General features: G+C 35.8%; 1 protein-coding gene and 1 long non-coding RNA gene across 2 annotated transcripts in view; both read right to left on the bottom strand.

Moving 5' to 3' along the window:
- The window catches only part of LOC109846143, a 5362-nt gene extending 534 nt beyond the window's left edge, over positions 1–4828 (bottom strand). The window contains exon 1 of the long non-coding RNA XR_002248467.1: positions 4524–4828. This is a non-coding gene — a long non-coding RNA (uncharacterized LOC109846143). The remainder of the gene's footprint in view (positions 1–4523) is intronic.
- LOC109846133 (protein FLX-like 2) overlaps positions 13348–18807 on the bottom strand; it is a 7342-nt gene continuing 1882 nt past the window's right edge. Inside the window, exons 2-5 of the mRNA XM_020415361.1 lie at positions 16857–17436; positions 16627–16769; positions 16436–16539; positions 13348–14454 (exon numbers count right to left, since the gene is read on the bottom strand). Of these exons, the coding sequence (XP_020270950.1) occupies positions 13912–14454; positions 16436–16539; positions 16627–16769; positions 16857–17416 (1350 nt within the window). The 5' untranslated portion in view covers positions 17417–17436 and the 3' untranslated portion in view covers positions 13348–13911. The remainder of the gene's footprint in view (positions 14455–16435; positions 16540–16626; positions 16770–16856; positions 17437–18807) is intronic.

Raw genomic sequence — 18807 nt, 5'->3', positions numbered from 1 at the left:
TGATGGACTAAAAAATAAAAATAAAATGGCTTAGGCTATGACAGGAGGTAGCAGTATGTTCAGTCATGCGCCCAACAAGGTGAATTGAGAGGCATGTGATTTCAGTTTAATTTCATGGAAAATTACGGTTTATGCTTGATTTGCAAATAAGAGCTCAAATTTTAATGAAATGGCAAGCGAAAGTGGGTTTTTCCTACATCATAAGCATTAACAAATTTTCAAGAAAAAGAGTTTGGCTAGCAACAGATCATGCCTTTCCCCCTTACCAGCTGCCACTGTTGGCTGAAAGAAAATGCCAAAGTAGTTAAAGACATTGAATCCTTGTTAAAGATTTCTCACTAAAACGAGAGAACTATTTAAGTCCATACGCTTCACTCCTAGACAATGCACATGTTAAGCAAACTTCAATTGGTCTAAGTGTCCGCATGATATATAATTAAGACCCCAAAAATAAAAACACAGGTAGTAATAGCAAAAGAATAAGAAAGGATACTATACATCAGCATCAGTAAGAACTTTACAAAATGATTACACACTGAATTAAATTAAATGTAGAAGGCTATCAATGGTGCTACACAAGATTAAAATTCATGGGACAGCATACATAAAAGTGAGTTAAAGGACATGGATACATAAAACCATATGCATGATAATGCTTTTGTTTTGTATGGGATCATGGTTAGAGGCTTTGGTGTATGCTCTCAAAGTTGAGCAGGTCAAAGGGAGGTATTCTTAATTGAATCAGTAACTGAGTTCATTGTTCATTTGGGAGACTCTGGTAGGATTATTTCAATCTTTATGAATCTCTTTTTTTAGCATGTGATTATCACTGTGTACACAGAAAGGGCATGCATGTACATTTCAGGACTTAGAGACAAGAGTACATAGGATAGAAACATTCAACTTTCACTATGGCATAAAACAAGCCATTATGGCATTATATTACAAGGGTTCATCTTGAATATGACATAAAACAAGCCATTACTGCATACTAAATATACTGCTTTGCTATGCATAGAAAATTAGCAATGTCCAAATTCTGGAATTTCCTTTAGCCCAAAAAGGTCGAGGTGTTAACTTACTAGGGTAAATAAAATGCTAATAACCTAATAAGATAAGTAATTTCCATATAGCCATCGATAATCAAACTTCTCTATTCTTTTACATAATCAGATTTAGTATATATTGGAATTATTTTGTCACGGTCAAATTTAGCTAGTACACTTGGAAAAAGAAAACTGCATACATCTTGCAACACAAAATTTGTAAAAAATAATTTTTAACTAATTTTAAAAAATTGTTAATCTTATGGAAAAATGATTTATAGCAACTCCTCATTTAAATCCAACGGCTAGCTATAATTGATCCAAGGAAAGTTAGTAATGGTTACTTATATTGAGTCTCTAATCATAGAACATTACTGATACATTGTATTAAAAAAACATTATTGATTTTAAACTCTTAAGTTCAAGTGGACCATTTATAAACACCTTTTGGTCTTATATCAAAGATTCAACAATTAATCACAAGAATAAATCCATTATACAAAGTTTGGGGATAACCCTATATGAGACAATTATTCTAGGAGGAAGAACTAGTTCTTGCCTAAAACAAGCAAGACCAATAAACCATATAAAAGGGAAAATGCATTTAGAATTTTCCAAGTAAAATTTTGTAAAAGGTCCATTTCTAATTCTAGTACTAATTCAACATGTAAACTTTTCTTTTGAAAACTAAAGTTAATTGTCATAAAAGCTATAGACTACAATAGCATCTACTTATCTTGAAACACTGAAGTTAAACTCACTGTATAACACATTTTCCGCTACAAGTTATATTAGTGAATACATCACAATAATAGATTACTAAACTTGCACATAATACACATTGATATAAGAATTTTTTAATGCTAAGAATATAAAATTATAACCCTCAACCCTCACCACAACTTTGGAGCTTTGGTGTTGTAGACGAGACCTTTGACAAGGTATCAAAGCAACCCAAGTTCAGTTCCCGCATGCAACAAATTTAAAGTACATTTTAAAACAATTAATATTGTCGTGTGAGTGCAGGCGCTCAAGCTGTGTGGGCATATTAGAGTATAAAATTCTAACACTCAAACCTCACCACAACTTCGCAGCTTTCGTATAGTGGGAAGGTCCTTCGACAGTTAACAATGTTATTTAAAACAACTAGTCCACTCGACGCTTATCAAAATGACCCTATATATGAGGCCATGCCTTTCACGTTTAACTACGCTAGCGACCAAACAAGACGACTCTCATGTCCCTCCAACACTCATTAATTCTTGTTAGAAAAGATGCTCTTACCTCTGAGTGAAATCTGTTACAGAATTTAATTAAATTAACTAAGCATGGATTCTTGTGAAGTAGCTCCATCTTTAAAAACTGCACTTTGGCCTCCCAACCTTTCACAAAAAAGAAAACAACATCTCACCATTCCCTCTCCCATGGATTCTTATTTCAATATGATGGTTACCGAGTGCCTAAACAAGAGACGTGAGGATAGAAATGCTGCGCTTCCTCGTCCCACGCAGCCTATTATCACCAACAGGAGCACTGCCATTGACTTCAACAATTCTCGTGAGTGGAGGAATTGGATGGAAACCAAGGTAAAAAAGATCCTTCGATTTTTAACTATATAACATCCTAATAAGCAAAGTTCTCTCCTTTCGCCCGTCTTTTATTCTCGTTTGTGGACTAGAAATGGAAATATTCTAAACACCATTTCTGGTTTCTATTTGATCCCTCCCTCTCCCTCTCTCTGTCTCTTTTGTCTTGGTTTCTATTTGGTAATTAGTCATGTAATTTCATTAGAATTTTATGTTTGATACAGAACATGATGGCTGAAAGGATTAGGAAGGATCCTGCCAATGCCCGTTGGGCTTACTATAGCAATGAGGAGAATTATGCGGGAGGCAGGGGCTTATTGCGCACATACAAGGACACAGCTAATACCTCAACCTCCAGCAACATGCTTCTGACGGTGAACTGCAAGGTCTGTATGAACTACATGATGGTCATGCAGGAAATCAAGGCTTGCCCAAAGTGTGGTGGAGGTCTGGTTCGCTTTGAACAGGAAAGATGCTTCTGAAGACAGATTTTAATAGAAGGGTTATTTACATATTAGTCCCTTAATCTTCAATAATTCCATATTAGTCCCTCAAATCTTTGAAATTTCTCGTACGTCCCTCAAATCCTAAGGGGTCTTGCAATATGGCCCCTCAACAACCAAAATACCCCTCAGGTAACGTTTTTTAAACATAAAGGGTTTTGTGGGGAAAACATAAACTAAGGGGTCTATTGGTCATAGAAGGACCCAATTGCAAAACCCGTAGAATTTGAGGGACTTATGAGCAATTTCAAGGATTCACTGGACTAATGTGGAATTATTGAAAACTTTGAGGGACTAGTATCTAAATAACTCTTAGTAGAATGTTAATGGAAGGGGTTGGATTTCTATTAAAAAAATAAATGAGTGATTGGTATATATTCGCATTTCTCATTATTCCAAGTTAGTTTTTCCCAATGAATCTGCTGAATTAGATTTCAATGATGCAAGATAGAATTATAATCATAGCAAGTTATAAATTGGAAATACTGCTGAATTAGATTTCATTGACGCAAGATAGAATTATAATCATAGCAAGTTATAAATTGGAAATACGACAATGGGAAAACTCCAAGAGAACGGATATCTTGTGATGGTGAAATAAATTGGAAAGGGAGAAAATGACCAATTAAATTCTACACCCGGCTACAACACAACTACATCAACTTCCTCATGATGGTTCAATAGTTTCCTAAATAACATCATGGTCATCTATTAAATAGAGATCTCACAGAGTTCACAAATTTTAATTGACAACAGACTGTAGATAATTAGTTTGCTACTAAAAACCAATATCCATAAACAATTGTAATGCAGATTTTAGTAATTAACACATCATGGAATCAATATGCTTTCAAACCAAGCAGCGAAATCCATGACCCTTCAACTCTAATAGATATTCCCTTTCCATAGTGACATTGGGCGCTATTTTAACTCCAATAGATATACCCTTAATAATAGTAAATAACTAAAAGTGAAGTTATTCATATTCTAGGGGTGAAACTACACTTCGCAACGCAAACAACTTCAAGTTTTAAATTTCTAATATCTAGTTCATGCTAAATTAAAGACGTAGTCACATAACACTGATTTTGACCAAGCAAACATCTGACAGGTTTACCAATTCTCTCAAAGGCAAGAAACTATTAGCTGAACTGCAAGCAAACATTTTTAATGCACTTCTCTTGAGAACTAATAGATGTTTGTTAAATTGCCTCGACGAATTCTCCTCCTAACTTCAAACAGTTTCCAGCTCAATCACAATATGATCAACCTTAAAATATAAGATACAAAAAAGAAGGAAAAAAGAAGAAGAAGAAAACCCATATCATTTCTCATATAGACAGGCAAAACGCATAAAGAAAAACCCAAACTTTGCAGGAACTGCTAACCTCAATGGAAACTGACAACTCGGTCAATCTGAGTTCAACACTTCACCGAGTTCACCAAATCCTGCTCTGATTCGCTCAAAACCAAATCTTTGCCCCTTCTCTCGACGGTAATGAGAGAAAACCTAACCCGAGATAAAGAGTTGGGGTTTGATCTAAGAGATAATGAAGTCATTGGGAAGATCGAGGAGAGATGAAGGGAATTTGAGAAGGCTAATAAGAGAGAGGTTGAGACGATGAGAGATGGAGAAATCGGAGAAATTAAAATAGTTATTTTTTTTCCATTTGATGTTGAGGAATGAGGAGGGAAGTGGTGGATGCGTATTTAGATATTAGCCCCTTACATCTTTCATATTAGAGCCCCATCCCTGGCAAATTAAAATTGCTATTAGGCCCATCAGTTCTTAAGTTATATTAAACTAGTCCCTCAAATAATTGAAATTGCTATTTAGGGACTTAAAGTTTTCACGTAATTTTTTTAGGAGAGACTTGTTAGACTTTATTTTTTGTGGCCCACGTATTAAACCATCTTTAGTGGCAACGGTTTTTTATCACGGATTTCTTTAAACCATATTTTATTTTAAGTAACCACGTTCTTTCTTTAAACCACGGTTTTAGTGGCCACGTTTTAGTTTAGTTAAAAGATAATTATGGTTTAATAATATTAAGTGCTAAATCATCTTGTAGTTTAGTGGCCACGTTGGCCACGTTTTAGTTTAGTTAAAAGATAATTATGGTTTAATAATATTAAGTGCTAAATCATCTTGTAGTTTAGTGGCCATGTTTTAGTTTAGTTAAAAATTTTTTTAAGAGGGCTAAGAGAGAGAAACTCAAGTCTTCAACGCCGTTCTTCTTGCAGTCAATTTCTCTTCAAGATTCGAATCATGGATCTATGTACGCTCTCTTAATTGATTTGTTCTTTGTGAAAATCATATTGTTCTAAGATCTTGGTATTATGATAATCAAATCAAAATCAAGTTTGATTTGCTTAAATTAAGAATTAGATTTATATGTGGTATCAGAGCCATGATTAAAAAACTTATGATTTTCTATCATGATTCTTATTTCTTATCAAATAGTTCAATCACCGTTAATTAAATGTTTCTGCTGATTCTCAAACACTATTTTGTTTTGATGTTTTCGTATTCAATTGAATACATAAGTCATTGCTAAAGTTGATGATTATGAGCCATTACAGTGTATAATAATGTGAATATGAATATATAGGATTATTGACAAATTTAGAATCATATTCATGTTATTTATCTAATTGATTATCTGTTTATTCATTGATATAAATATGCATATAGATTTTGAGTGACATGAATACTTTAGGAAACATAGCCGAGTGGTAAAAATTTGAGAGGTTGAATAGGAAGTTAGCAGTTCGAATCTTATAGCCATAACAAATATTCAAACTGCTAACCTCCTATTCATTGATATAAATATGCATATAGATTTTGAGTGACATAAATACTTTAGGAAACATAGCCTAGTGGTAAAGATTTGGGAGGTTGAATAGGAGGTTAGCAGTTCAAATCCTATAACCATAGGAAATTTTTATACATATTTGAACATTGAATATTTGTTATGCCTATAGGATTCGAACCGCTAACCTCCTGTTCAACCTCCCAAATTTTTACCACTAGACCATGTTTCCTAAAGTATTCATGTCACTCAAAATCTATACACATATTTATATCAATGAATAAGCAGATTGAATAAACAGATAATCAATTAGATAAAGAACATGAATATGATTCTAAATTTGTTAATAATCCTATATATTTATATTCACATTATTATACACTGTAATGTCTCATAATCATCAACTTTAGCAATGGCTTATGTATTCAATTGAATATGAAAACATCAAAACAAAATAATGTTCGAGAATCAGCTGAAACATTTAATTAGAGAATTCAAAACATTTAATTAACGGTGATGGAACTATTTGACGAGAAATAAGAATCATGATGGAAAATCATAAGTTATTTAATCATGGCTCTGATACCACATGTAAATCTAATTCTTAATTTAAGCAAATCAAACTTAATTTTGATTTGATTATCATAATACCAAGATCTTAGAACAAGATGGTTTTCACAAAGAACAATTCAATTAAGAGAGCGTACATTGATCCATGATTCGAATCTTGAAGAGAAATTGACTGCAAGAAGAACGACATTGAAGACCTGAGTTTCTCTCTCTTAGCCCTCTTAAGTTTTTTTTTCAAATTTTCTTGATGGAGAGAAAATTTTTATCACGTTATGGGTAGAGAGAGGACCAAGTCTTAAATAGAGCAAATATCTCACGTTCCATCAACGTGAGCGGTTATTTGACAATTTATTCTCAACTAATATGACCAATAGGAATTTAGCGCTTAATATTATTAAATCATAATTATCTTTTAATTAAACTAAAACGTGACCACCAAAACCGTGGTTTAAAGAGAAAATGTGGTTACTTAAAATAAAAGATGGTTTAAAAAAATACGTGATTAAAAACCGTTGCCACTAAAGGTGGTTTAATACGTGGGCCACAAAAAATAAAGTCTAACAAGACTTGGTCCAAATAGAATTATAAAGTACGAGTTTAAACTAACTTTTTCCTTTTTAATTATATTCACGTATAACACTTAAATACTATTATTCTAAAATCATGAATTTACATAACTAAATTTAACACAAACAAATTCAGAAAGGAGAACACACTTGCTATTCATAATTGATGACAAGAAGTGCTAACAGAAAACAAAAGATTTCAGCTCACAAAGGAGAAAATGAACTGCAAAGATACAAAAGAAATGCGATGAATAATATATAGAAGGCAAAGATGGGCAAGGGGGTTTTATTTATTCATGGATTCACCAAAACAAATGGTGCGAATAGTGACCAACTCCACTAATTAAATTCACTGCAGGGAGACTGCCAGCTTCTCAGTTCAATCATCAGCTGGCCATAACCAAGTGCACCATAAAAATCATCAACACACAAAAGTTCAGAAACAAACGCCACTTGTTATTCATAATTGACGGCAAGAACTGCTAACAAGTACTAATTAAGATTCAGCTCACAGAGTAACAATCTAGCTACAAAAGATGCGGAAGAAATTAACGCAATGAATGATACAAGAGCGAAGATGAGCAAGGGCCTTCTAGTCTGCGAGACGTCTCCTATGAAATTTAGCAATGAAGTCTGTGGCCTTACTGTCTACATCAGGCTCACCAACCCACCACCCTCTGTCATAATCGCTTGGTCGGATCTTTCTGTGGTACCTCGGAGACCAATCAATGTCATCGTCGAGGTAGCTTGATCCTGAGAAGCAGCAGAAGAATGAAGATTTCCCCATTGTCGGTGTTCTTTCCTCGAGACAGCAGCGAAGACCTCTTTGCGTTTTGAGTATGTAGAGCTAATTGCCTTGGATTGGAGAGATAGAGAAGGTAGTATTTATAGGCACCCTAGAGCCGGAGGGTGGGGGGGGTCTTTCATGAATCAAGATTCTATGCCATCTCTACGGTGGGGATTGGTTTGCAATAAACAAAAAGATAAGCTAAGCTAGCTCATAACCAAAGGGAGCATATAACAATATCTAACACAAGTATTCTTTTCTGATAAAATGAAAATTTAATTACTCAATAAAAACAATCTACGCAAATTTCACACATCATTCAGCACAAAATTTGAACACCAGCAATGATCAGCAGGCATCAGTTTCCACCTTCCTTGCTCGGTGATATCCTCGTTGAACATGCAGACCATGTACATAAAAAATTTACAAGAAGTTCATCTTTTATTTTCTACATGAATCATCGTTTTAATCCTCTTTAGGAGTTCTATAGATTGCCAAGGGTGCATTCTGAAACAATGAAGAGCCTGATTAAAGGTCATTAATCTGTATTCTAGCATTTATCCACAAGATAAGTTCTTAACACAAGTTTTTTGAAAAAAGAAGTTCAGCAAAACATCTGTTGTCTATAATTCTGTAATTATCAGCACCTACTCAAATGTGTGTATTGTAGAAGTAGGGAGATACTGAAGTATCTATTGTTGTGTGTTTCAACTCATTTGTTCTTCTGGTAAGCCTCCTACAACTATAATTGATGCCAAAATAAACTCATTCTTTTCGAAACCTTTACTATTATCGCATCTATTAGGAACAACCCCCACCCCCGATAATACAATTCCAGGCCAGTTTCGCAGATGGCCACCGTGAACGCGTTGAAGTGGTTGCTTAGTGGACTGTTAAAGCTCCATCATCTAAACTAGTTTAAGCAAAGCTAATCAATAGATACTGTTATCTACCTCAAATAATAAATAAAAAGATTAGGGAAAAGATAATTAATAATGGTCTAAAGTGTGCTCTTTTCCCTTTGAGCTCCACTTTTGATTAGTGCTTTTGGTGCAGATCAGGGCTGGTTCAGGGCACATGAGTGCAAGCTGTCTCCCTTTGCAAATGTACTGTATCCATAGTTTGGCGATACTCAAATGTGAAGATCATACCAAGATATTTCCCTCTTTCAGCCTTTAGGCCTTTAAAGCCTTTAGCCATTTAATTTGTTTTACTCACTATTCTACTTATAAGGTGCTTGCTTGCTGTAGATGTATTGCTTAATTAAATGTTGACACCCTTCCTGCTTGCTTCCTCTAGTCTCATCTAATAGTGTGTCAACTAAGTAGGGTGAATTTCACAAAACCCCCCCTTAAGTTTGGCCAATTTTGAGATAACCCCTCTAATTAAACTTCAAAAATATCACCTAGCCCTCTTAAGTTGGGGTGCTCCAGGAAACCTCTGAACATTTTCAGTTTTTCCAACTAACCAGATGAACTAGTAAAAAGACTAAGATCAGTGGCGGATTCAGCATTTCTGAAAAGTGGGTGTCATTATATAATTAATAATTAAAAAAAACTACAATGGTTTCTGATGCGTTTTTGTATTTTCAAAAGGTATATAATCACTACTATGAATATTTCTTTCTTAATATACGCCACCAAAAATTATTTTTTTTTCTTGCACAAAATTAGTTTCATTCTTTTCTCCTTCATTTGATCTTGCGAGCTCAATCTCATTATATGAGCCTTGTTGATTTTAATCCTTTTCGAAATAATTTCGTTTCATTTACAGTGCCAAATCTAATATTCGCTAACATGATAGCCTTGAGGGTTACATTGTAGCAATAACTTTTTTCCATAATAACTTTTAGAGCTGAGTATTTATGTGGTCAAATGTTTATAAGACTAACAAGATCAATTTCTTGACTGAGATACCATTTTCAAATTAACCACTCTAATTAGTATATTAAATAATGACACCAGTTTGCAAAAAAGAATCAAAGAGCACAAAGCCTGGAATTGTCACCTTGTGTCTCCTGAACAGGCTATTGAGCTTTATAAATAAGTTTAAGTAGAGAATTGCATCTCTTTAGAAGTTAAGTAAAACCTAGCTAGCTACATGCATTTTGTGCTCCCTAGCAAGAAATTAATTTGAAAGATTGCAGGCTTTTATCATAAACAGTTTTCAATATGTACAGAAAATGATGAATTTCTCATTCAGTGTGCGGTTATGATTTGTTTTACGGAAAAATGAGAATGAGTGCAATTCATGAGGATATCACGTTAAATAAAAATGAATCACAATTATCTAGATATTCTCGGATGAGCATGATTAAGGAATGTTTGAAAAGGGGAAAAGAAGAAGAAAAGGGATCAAACTTAGAGGTTAAGTGTCTCTTTCTTTTGAGAGTGACATTTTCTTCACATATGCCAAAATGTCACAACTTTAACCACACCAAGAGGATTACTCAAATGCATTTACAATACCAGGGAAAAATTAATTCAAAATGAAGAAAATATAACATAAACATTGATCATCAAAATTCCAAGTTCCCCTGTGGATTCACTTCTTAAACCAAGTCTCTCACATTAAATAAAACGACCAAGCTAACTCAAAAATCCTATTAGCACGTTACAAAAATTATTTTTAAGAAGGTGTGCCATGCATAATAATTAAGTTATTTCTATATATAATATACTGCTTATAAATTTTAATAAATTATGCATCCAAATAGTTATGAACCCCACCCAATTGGCAGCAAGAAGCTTGCTAGGTTCTTTTACTTCAGTTTATAAGCTGGTCATATAACCAAATGTACCATAAAATCAACGCACACAAAGTTACAGAAACAAATGCCAGTTGTTATTATTCATAATTGATGACAATAACTGCTAACAAACACTTAGATTCAGCTCACAGAGAAGTAAGCTAACTACAAGGATACAAAGGAAACACGATGAATGATAGAAAAGACTATTGAACAAGAGCTTCTAGTCTGCGAATCGACTCCTATGGAACTTAGCAATGAAGTCTGTAGCTTTAGTGTCTACATCAGGCTCACCAACCCACCAGCCTCTATCATAATCACTCGGTCGGATCTTCCTATGGTATCTAGGAGACCAATCAATGTCATCATCTCTGTAACTTGATCCGGAGAAGCAACAGAAGAATGAGGACCTCCCCATTGTTGGTGCTCTATCCTTGACTCGAAAAAGGCTCTGAAAACAGTTGGTAGTGCTCTTTGCGTTGAGTATGTAGAGCTAATTGCCTTGGTTTGATGGAGAGAAGCGCTGTTCTCTTGTATTTATAAGCACCCAAGAATTGGAGGGTGGGGGGAGTCTGTCATGAACCAAGATTCTATGCCATTTAGACGGTGTAGATTGAGTGAGGGCATTATCGGTTAAAGTACCACGAAGAAAAGCTAGGCAATTAGGACTTCCTTATCACAATGTGACCTACATTTAGATGCCTTCCATAAACAAGAGTGAAGAGCATAACATCATTAATTAGCATGAGTACTCTTGTTATGAAAAGAAAATTTCATCACTCAAACCTAGCAACCGATACAAGTCTTAAACACCTTTTAGTAAAGTGGTACCGATATTGGTCCAGTTGCTATCATTTTCGCTTTTCCTTCCTTAGTAATATCCTTGTCGAATACGAAAATGCTCGTAGAAATATTTGAGATTTGTACTCTTATCACTACACTCATTTTCATTTCAATCTTCAGTACTCGTATGGACTCCCAAATGGATGGATAAGCATTCTATAACAACAAGCCTGATTAAGCTCGTAGTTTATACACAACCATTTATTGCAATATACAAGTTTAAATACAAATTCTAGCGTAATTGTTCATGATTTTCTACTTTAGGGCTTTTCGTTGTTAATTGGCATGAACTTGTTTGAAGTAATAATTCAGGGAGACGCTGAAAGCAGCTATCTCGAATCTTTCATCTAAAAACGAACCATTGTTCCCATAAGGTCATTGTTCTAAAAATTTATATCAAAATTATATTTGCTCTTTCTTTAAGACTTGCTGTTTTGGCTCAATTAGGACCCCTTACAGCTGTAATGTGCTTAAGAGAAACAACCCGGTTGAAGCGTTATGAACCCTTTGAAATGATTGCTTAATGGACTGCTAAGGTCTTATCATCTGAACTAGTTTAAGCAAAGCTAAACAATAATTATTCTTAATCCATCTCTAAGAATAAAAAGATAGTGGTTTTGGTGCAGGATCAGGGCTGGCTCAGGGGACAATAGTGCAAGCTGCGTCCCTTTCAAAAGTATTAATATTGTAGTCATAGAAGAGGAGAGATATTTGCCCCTCTTAAGCTTTTATAGCCATCTGTTTTAATTCATTATTCTGTTTAAAGTGCTTGCTTGCTGTGGTTGTATTACTTAATTTTTCTTCATACGAGTTGTATTACTTTATTAAATGTTCGACACACTTGCTTAACTGCTTCATATTGACAATAATATGGTAAACTATGAGAATCTCAATCATGAAATGAAAAAAGACAATGCACCAATCACTTGTACTCTTTATCTCATCACTGACATCTGGGTCGCGGGTCTCATTTCGGGGGGGTAATTGTGCAAAAAAAATTGTTCGTCGAGGAAAGTTGTATGAGAATGTGGGGTGTCTTGTGAAATTATTCTCCGGTTCTAGGTACTTGGTCAGGGCACAATAAAGAAGAGAGAAGTTAACAAGCAAGATTTACAGTTAAAAGAGAGTGGTTCCGTATGATTAAATTGTAAAAGAGAGAGGCTGTGGGTAGTTAACTTGAACTCACCCATAATACACCGCATGCACCATCCTCTGGTCGACAAAATCTGCAAAAAGAGAAAAGGAAAAAGTTGCTGAGATTTGAAACTAAGAAAAAGTGAACATAAAATCAGGCGAATATCTGCAAGATTAGCAAACCCATCTAGATTCTCAAGAAAGGAGATTATCGAGAAAAATAAAAACTAGGGGAAAGAGGCATCATTTCAAACTAGGTAAAAGATGCATCATTTCAAACTAGTGAAATGATGCATCTTTTCATTGGTCACCCTCGGATATAGCTCATGTTTTCATTTCTTATTCACTGTACTTGAAACTGTGGATTTTATGGACACAATGCAAATAAATACATTTTTTTTGGCCGGGGCGGGGGGGGGGGGGGGATGCTCACGTACGTTCAGGGGTGTTTTGGCAACAATTTATCCTTTATTATTTATTGTGAAGCCTAACAGAGATATAATGTGGGGTTTAATCATAAATTAAGTGTATAAATTTGAAACCCATTTCCTACTGTTGAAGAAAATACACCTTCGGATACTGGACTAGAAAACCATATAAATGAGAACAATGAGCTTTACAGTAAAAACTGCAGTTCCACAACACCAACTAAAGACAAATTAAGGTAACAATGACAGTCTGTCTCATCAAGAAATTTTAGAGTCTTCCCCATGGAAACTTCAATTCCTACTGAAAATGTCAAGTCAGATAAAAATCTCACGCACCCCCAAGCTTAAACCTGCTGGACAAATTTTACAGTATATGCCAGTAGCTAGCAACAAAACAGTGAATACCCAATCTTGCAAAAAACAAAAAAGAAACAGAACCGGTACATTGCAACAATGCATGTCGTTTCTTAGATATCAGTCACTACATACCGCGCACATTACAATATGCCAGTAGGCCCAGTATAAAATCAGCTAAGATTCTGATCTGGAAGCACACAACTCTGAGCTTTATGGCCGAATCAACCACTTATAAAAGCTTATAAAAGCTCATATAGGAGAAAGATTGTGAGAAACTGAAAAGCAGCATCCAAAATCTAATAAGCGCAGCCAAAGGTGAAAGGCAACAAGCTTCTACGCTGATGATTAATAACAATTATGTGCATTTTTGCTAAAAAAAATCATCCAGAGTGCAGTAATGACAATTCTAGGGCAGTCCAGGATTAGCTAGCTCCATATAAGATGATAGAAATTGGTCAAGGAATATGATCAACAGGAACCCTTCGGAATTCTTGGACACTGCTTCTTTATGAAAAGATCAGAAGCCTGTTCATCGGCGTGCACTACCACCAGCAGTAGGTGCCTGAGCCGATCCATAAGCATTTGGTGCCTGAGCCGATGCGTAAGCATTTGGTGCCTGAGCCGATGCGTAAGGATTTGGTGCTTGAGCTGACGCATAAGGATTTTGTGCCTGTTGAGCTCCGTAAGGATTTGGTGCCTGGGCTGATCCATAAGGATTTTGTGCCTGTTGAGCTCCATAAGGATTTGGGGCCTGAGCAAATCCATAAGGATTTGGGGCCTGAGCAGAGCCATAGGGCGATGGTGCTCTAGTTGATCCATAGGGTGAAGCAGTCTGTGCTGATCCATAAGAAGCTGCGACATTTCCAGCAGTCGTGGGTGCTTGAGCTACACCGGTTGCTTTAGTAGCAGCATCATAGCCAGCACCAGTACCTTTCGGAGGATCAAAGCTGCCACCCTTGGAGTTATCATAGCCTGCAGCCACTCTGGACGCATCATATCCAGGATGAGTATGGGCAGCCCCAGCTAAGCCTCCCCCATACATCACTGGACCACCACCAGTTGATGCACGTCCCTGTTGGTTAAAGACGCCAGCATAGTAACAGTTAATGGGGATAAATGATGTGGTAATGAATTATAGTTCAAATCAGAAGATAAAAACAACCAACTTATGCGAACTGATATCCCACTTGCACAGGGTTTATTTTTTAAGACTTTATCAGAATGATTCCATATTTAAGGATGACTGTGATGCTTACCAGCCTCATATGACACCCGTGCTCTCCTGAAGCAGAAATACATTTATGAAACTTAAAACAAATTCCAGCACTAGACTCAAAAAGTTTTTTAATTTATAGGTGATGTATTTCGGGGGATAGAAATACTAGATGATCTGAAAAGTATGTAGCGCAGAAATTTTCATTTGGATCTTTCGTGTAAGGTATAAGAACAATATATAAGAAAATAAGGGGTTCTAGACAAGTTATATTACATGCAGACAATATTTTGGTCTATGTTGCATGGGTACAGACACGAGTACAGGTGCTGGACATGGCCAATTTCTAAAAGGTAGGGAACGGGGACACGGCTATGTATATATGAAATTTAACAATTTACATGAAATCAAAATTGTTTGTTTCATTCCCATGTTATGAGAATCAAATTCCTACAACATATTTTGTGTTTATTTTATTATATATTATATAATTGAGTGTTTAAATTAAAACATGTATTATATAATTGCGTACACATCTAAATAAAGGTAAGCATATATTCAAGAAGCGTCCAAGGAGTGTCTGTGTTGGGTACAGTCGACGGCAGTGTCAGGTATGAGTACAGCTTCATGAGAGAAGTATCTATGCAACATAGATTTTTGTCATTGTCTACATAAATCTTGATTGAATTTACCGTGTGCATGCATTTTAGGGCACGAGTGCATGTGTGTGCGTGTTTGTGTGTGTTTGCAGTCTGCTGTGGGTAAACCTGACGTAGTGCTTATAGCATCTCAGCTAGGGACACAAATTTCACATCTAGAAGTTCAAATTCACCCTTTTGCACCTCAACTAATTCGCTGGTGTAATTTTGATAATAGCATTTAGTTCCATGCTGTTGAAACTTAGTACTAGAATTTTCTTAGTCGTTTTTGCACTTCCTTAATTTCTTCCCAAGTATTTGGCTGCTTTCTGAGACAAGTTCTGTTGTTCCTAGTGTGATTATTTGTCAAGTGTTTTGTGGTAACTGAAAATGAGCACGGTATTTTAGAGGAGAAAACCTCAATTGTCCACGAATAAAGATTTTATTTTTACCCTTCGAATAAGAAGCTCAAATGACGACACTTTCATAGCAAGGATCATCTACTGTAGTCAGTTATTTGTTTCCAGTTGGATAACCACAATTCAAAGAAGAACTGGCTAGACCAATTCCAACCAATTCATCCATTAAGCTTCAAGACAGTATCTGAATGTGGGGATTCCCAGGAAGAAAAATCCCATGGTTCTGAGATCTTGCTGCACTAAACGGAATTTTTTTGATTGCTGAGCTATAATATCCTTACTTTCTAAGAGAAGGGTAGAATGTTAACAAGGCATCTGAATTGGAATTACTAAATTGTAAACTAAAAACGGCTATTTAGGTTCAGTCAAGGTTGAATCTGGCTTGAGTTACTGAACAAATTTTCACAACTAACTTGAAGATTAGATTTCTGATTTTTTTTTCTGTGGAAGAGGAGAACCATCATCTAGGGCTCAAGTAAAGATATGACCAGACAAATGGAACTAGGGGAGATTATGAAATTCAAAACATAGAAATACATGAACTTCTTTAAGTAATAACACTCTGATATTAGGTCAAGTAAATATTCATGTGAACACTGAAGATGTTGATGGAAAAGAACACGGAAAATCTCCTGTAGGCTCTCTCTCCTTTTAATATGAGATGTCTCTATATGTATATATATGGTAAAGTCAATCAAGATTTATGAGACTAAAATATCGTGAATATATACCATTAAAAAAATATAGCAAGTGATTTTGACACTAAGCGATAATGTATCTAACCTGTGGGTTTGCATAAACATCGCCATATGCATTTTGTCCAACAGAATGTTGGCCACTCGTATCATTCTCCTTGTACTCTCCACTGTTACCATATGATCCACCACCTGTAAGAAAGATCTATTAACAATATGAACTAAGAGAGAGAAGAAAACTGAAAAGCCTAAGAGGGGCGGACAAATAAACATCCATACCAATCTTGTCAAGGTTAGTTGAATTAGTCAACTCAGCTCGTAGCTTTTCCACTTCCCTCCGCATGGACATATAATTCTTCTCCATTAGTTGAAGTGACTCGTAATGGTCACTGCGCAATTTCTTTTCATAGTCATAGGTAGCTCTGCATTGAAAGAGAGCATAAAAGACCCATGGCTCACTGACAACTTCAAATATATATATATAACACAAAGAGCTCCCAAATTCTCACCTGCAATGCTGGTATTCTTGATTTAGATTGTGCAGTTCAGACAGCAAAGGAGGGACTTGCTGAACATCAGCGTGGCTCTTCTGTAGATCCTGGTTTAGTTGTTGCGCTTTCGCCATAAGATTCTCTTTAGCTTCCATTAAACTACGGGCTTCTGCATGAGCCTGTTGCAACTCCACCTTAACAGTCTCGGAAGCCTTCAAATCGGCTTCCATCTTAGACATCCTATCAATGAGTCCCCTCATATGTTGTTCTTGCTCATCTTTCATAGCACGCATGTTATCGGTCAACCTCTGTAGCTCGTGTTGGTTAGCAGCTAGCTCTTGTCTCAAAACTGAATGAGTAGCTGCAAGCCGCTGGTTCTCTCTCAAAAGCTTTTGCATCTCAAAATCTTGTGCAGCAAGTCTCTGCTCCATAACTTCTGGTGGAGGCAACATATCAAAAGGAAAGGCACCAGGGGGAGGACGAATGCCTGGTCCAAATGGATCCGGGCGCAACATACCGGGACCGGGAAGAGGCTGCCGTAGATGAGATGGTGGGGGCACACGACCTTTGCTTCCCATGATCAGCAATATACTCAAGTCTGTCTCACACCAATTAACATAAGCTCTGAGCTAGAGTTTAAAATACCAAATATAGATAAAATATATAGCAGAATGAACAAGAGTAAAATGGGAAGGAATTATGAGAACAAAACATGAAGAACAAAGCTCATATAACACCCTGAAAAAATGAACTAAATACTGCGTTACACTAATCCTGTTAAAGCAATTAATAGAAAGAAGAAGAGGTGGCACATGTAAGGAAGTAGCTTGAGGTACAATTAATCCACAATGATTCATTTGCATGAAAACATAGGTTCACTGAAAACGTTTTTTAATCTACGTCTGGATCATCATAATCAAAGTCTTCCCCTCAAAATGGGTTCAGTGAAAGGGTTAATCTACGCTCTAGATCATCATAGATTCATAATCGAAGTCATCCCCTCAAATTTGTCATATGCAAACCAAAATTGCTCAGAGGACATCAATAAACAGCAGATAGTAAGGCACATTTAGCCTGCAGTCTGCAGCATTATTGTTTCCACTTTCCCCATAACTCGACAGCTTCACAAAACACACTAGTCAAACATAGATCCAGATATTACAGTATGATTCAGAAGAAACATAATAAAACCAGTTCTAATATGAAAAGTGAGAAAGAGATTTTGAAATTAAAGAGGACTCCTCTTCTCACACCCATTTATGCTACCTCAAAGGCTCAAACTACAAAACATGGAAGTGAATGACAAATCTAACTCATAAAACAATATAGACAGGAGTTTGTACCTTGTAATACCCTCTGTTCAAATCAATGTCCATATGAGAATTGAAAATTTCATTTGAAACAAAGGATAAGAAGCATGACTAAAAACACGGCAACCTTTTCCTATTACCAAGAGTCAACCATGACTAAAAAATTCTAATTTAATGCAACAACATGCTTTATCTATTACCACCCAACTATAGTAATAAAAAAAGGGACATAACATACGAAGCAAGAGTGGAAGCTTATGCGCACAAAAAGGTAAGCTTTGCTTTACTTCTTATATGAATTAAGCTTTGCTTTACATATTCTAATATGAATTAACAATGTAGCACTTGAATGGGAACCAAACTCCCACAAAATAATAGTTATATGCAGGGGCGGAACTAGCTCATTGAGGGTGGTGTCAAGTGACACCATCCTCTAGCAAAAAAATTTCCAACTATGTAGTAGCATTGACATAATATTTCAAACCACTACAAAAATAAGCCCATGTATAAGTTATTTCTAATGGGACAACCTAGGCCCAAATCCAAAGTCCCATTAAGTAGCAACTTATATACCTCTCATTTAGAAAAGAAGAAACAAACATGTGGGTGAAGGTTCGACCCATAGCTTGTATAGTTTGAGTTAGACAGATCCACCCCAC

The sequence above is a fragment of the Asparagus officinalis genome, chromosome 1, assembly GCF_001876935.1.
Source record: "Asparagus officinalis chromosome 1, Aspof.V1, whole genome shotgun sequence".
Lineage (NCBI taxonomy): Eukaryota > Viridiplantae > Streptophyta > Magnoliopsida > Asparagales > Asparagaceae > Asparagus > Asparagus officinalis.
The sequence above is the reverse complement of the archived record's forward strand: the minus strand, read 5'-3'. Positions and strand labels throughout refer to the sequence as shown.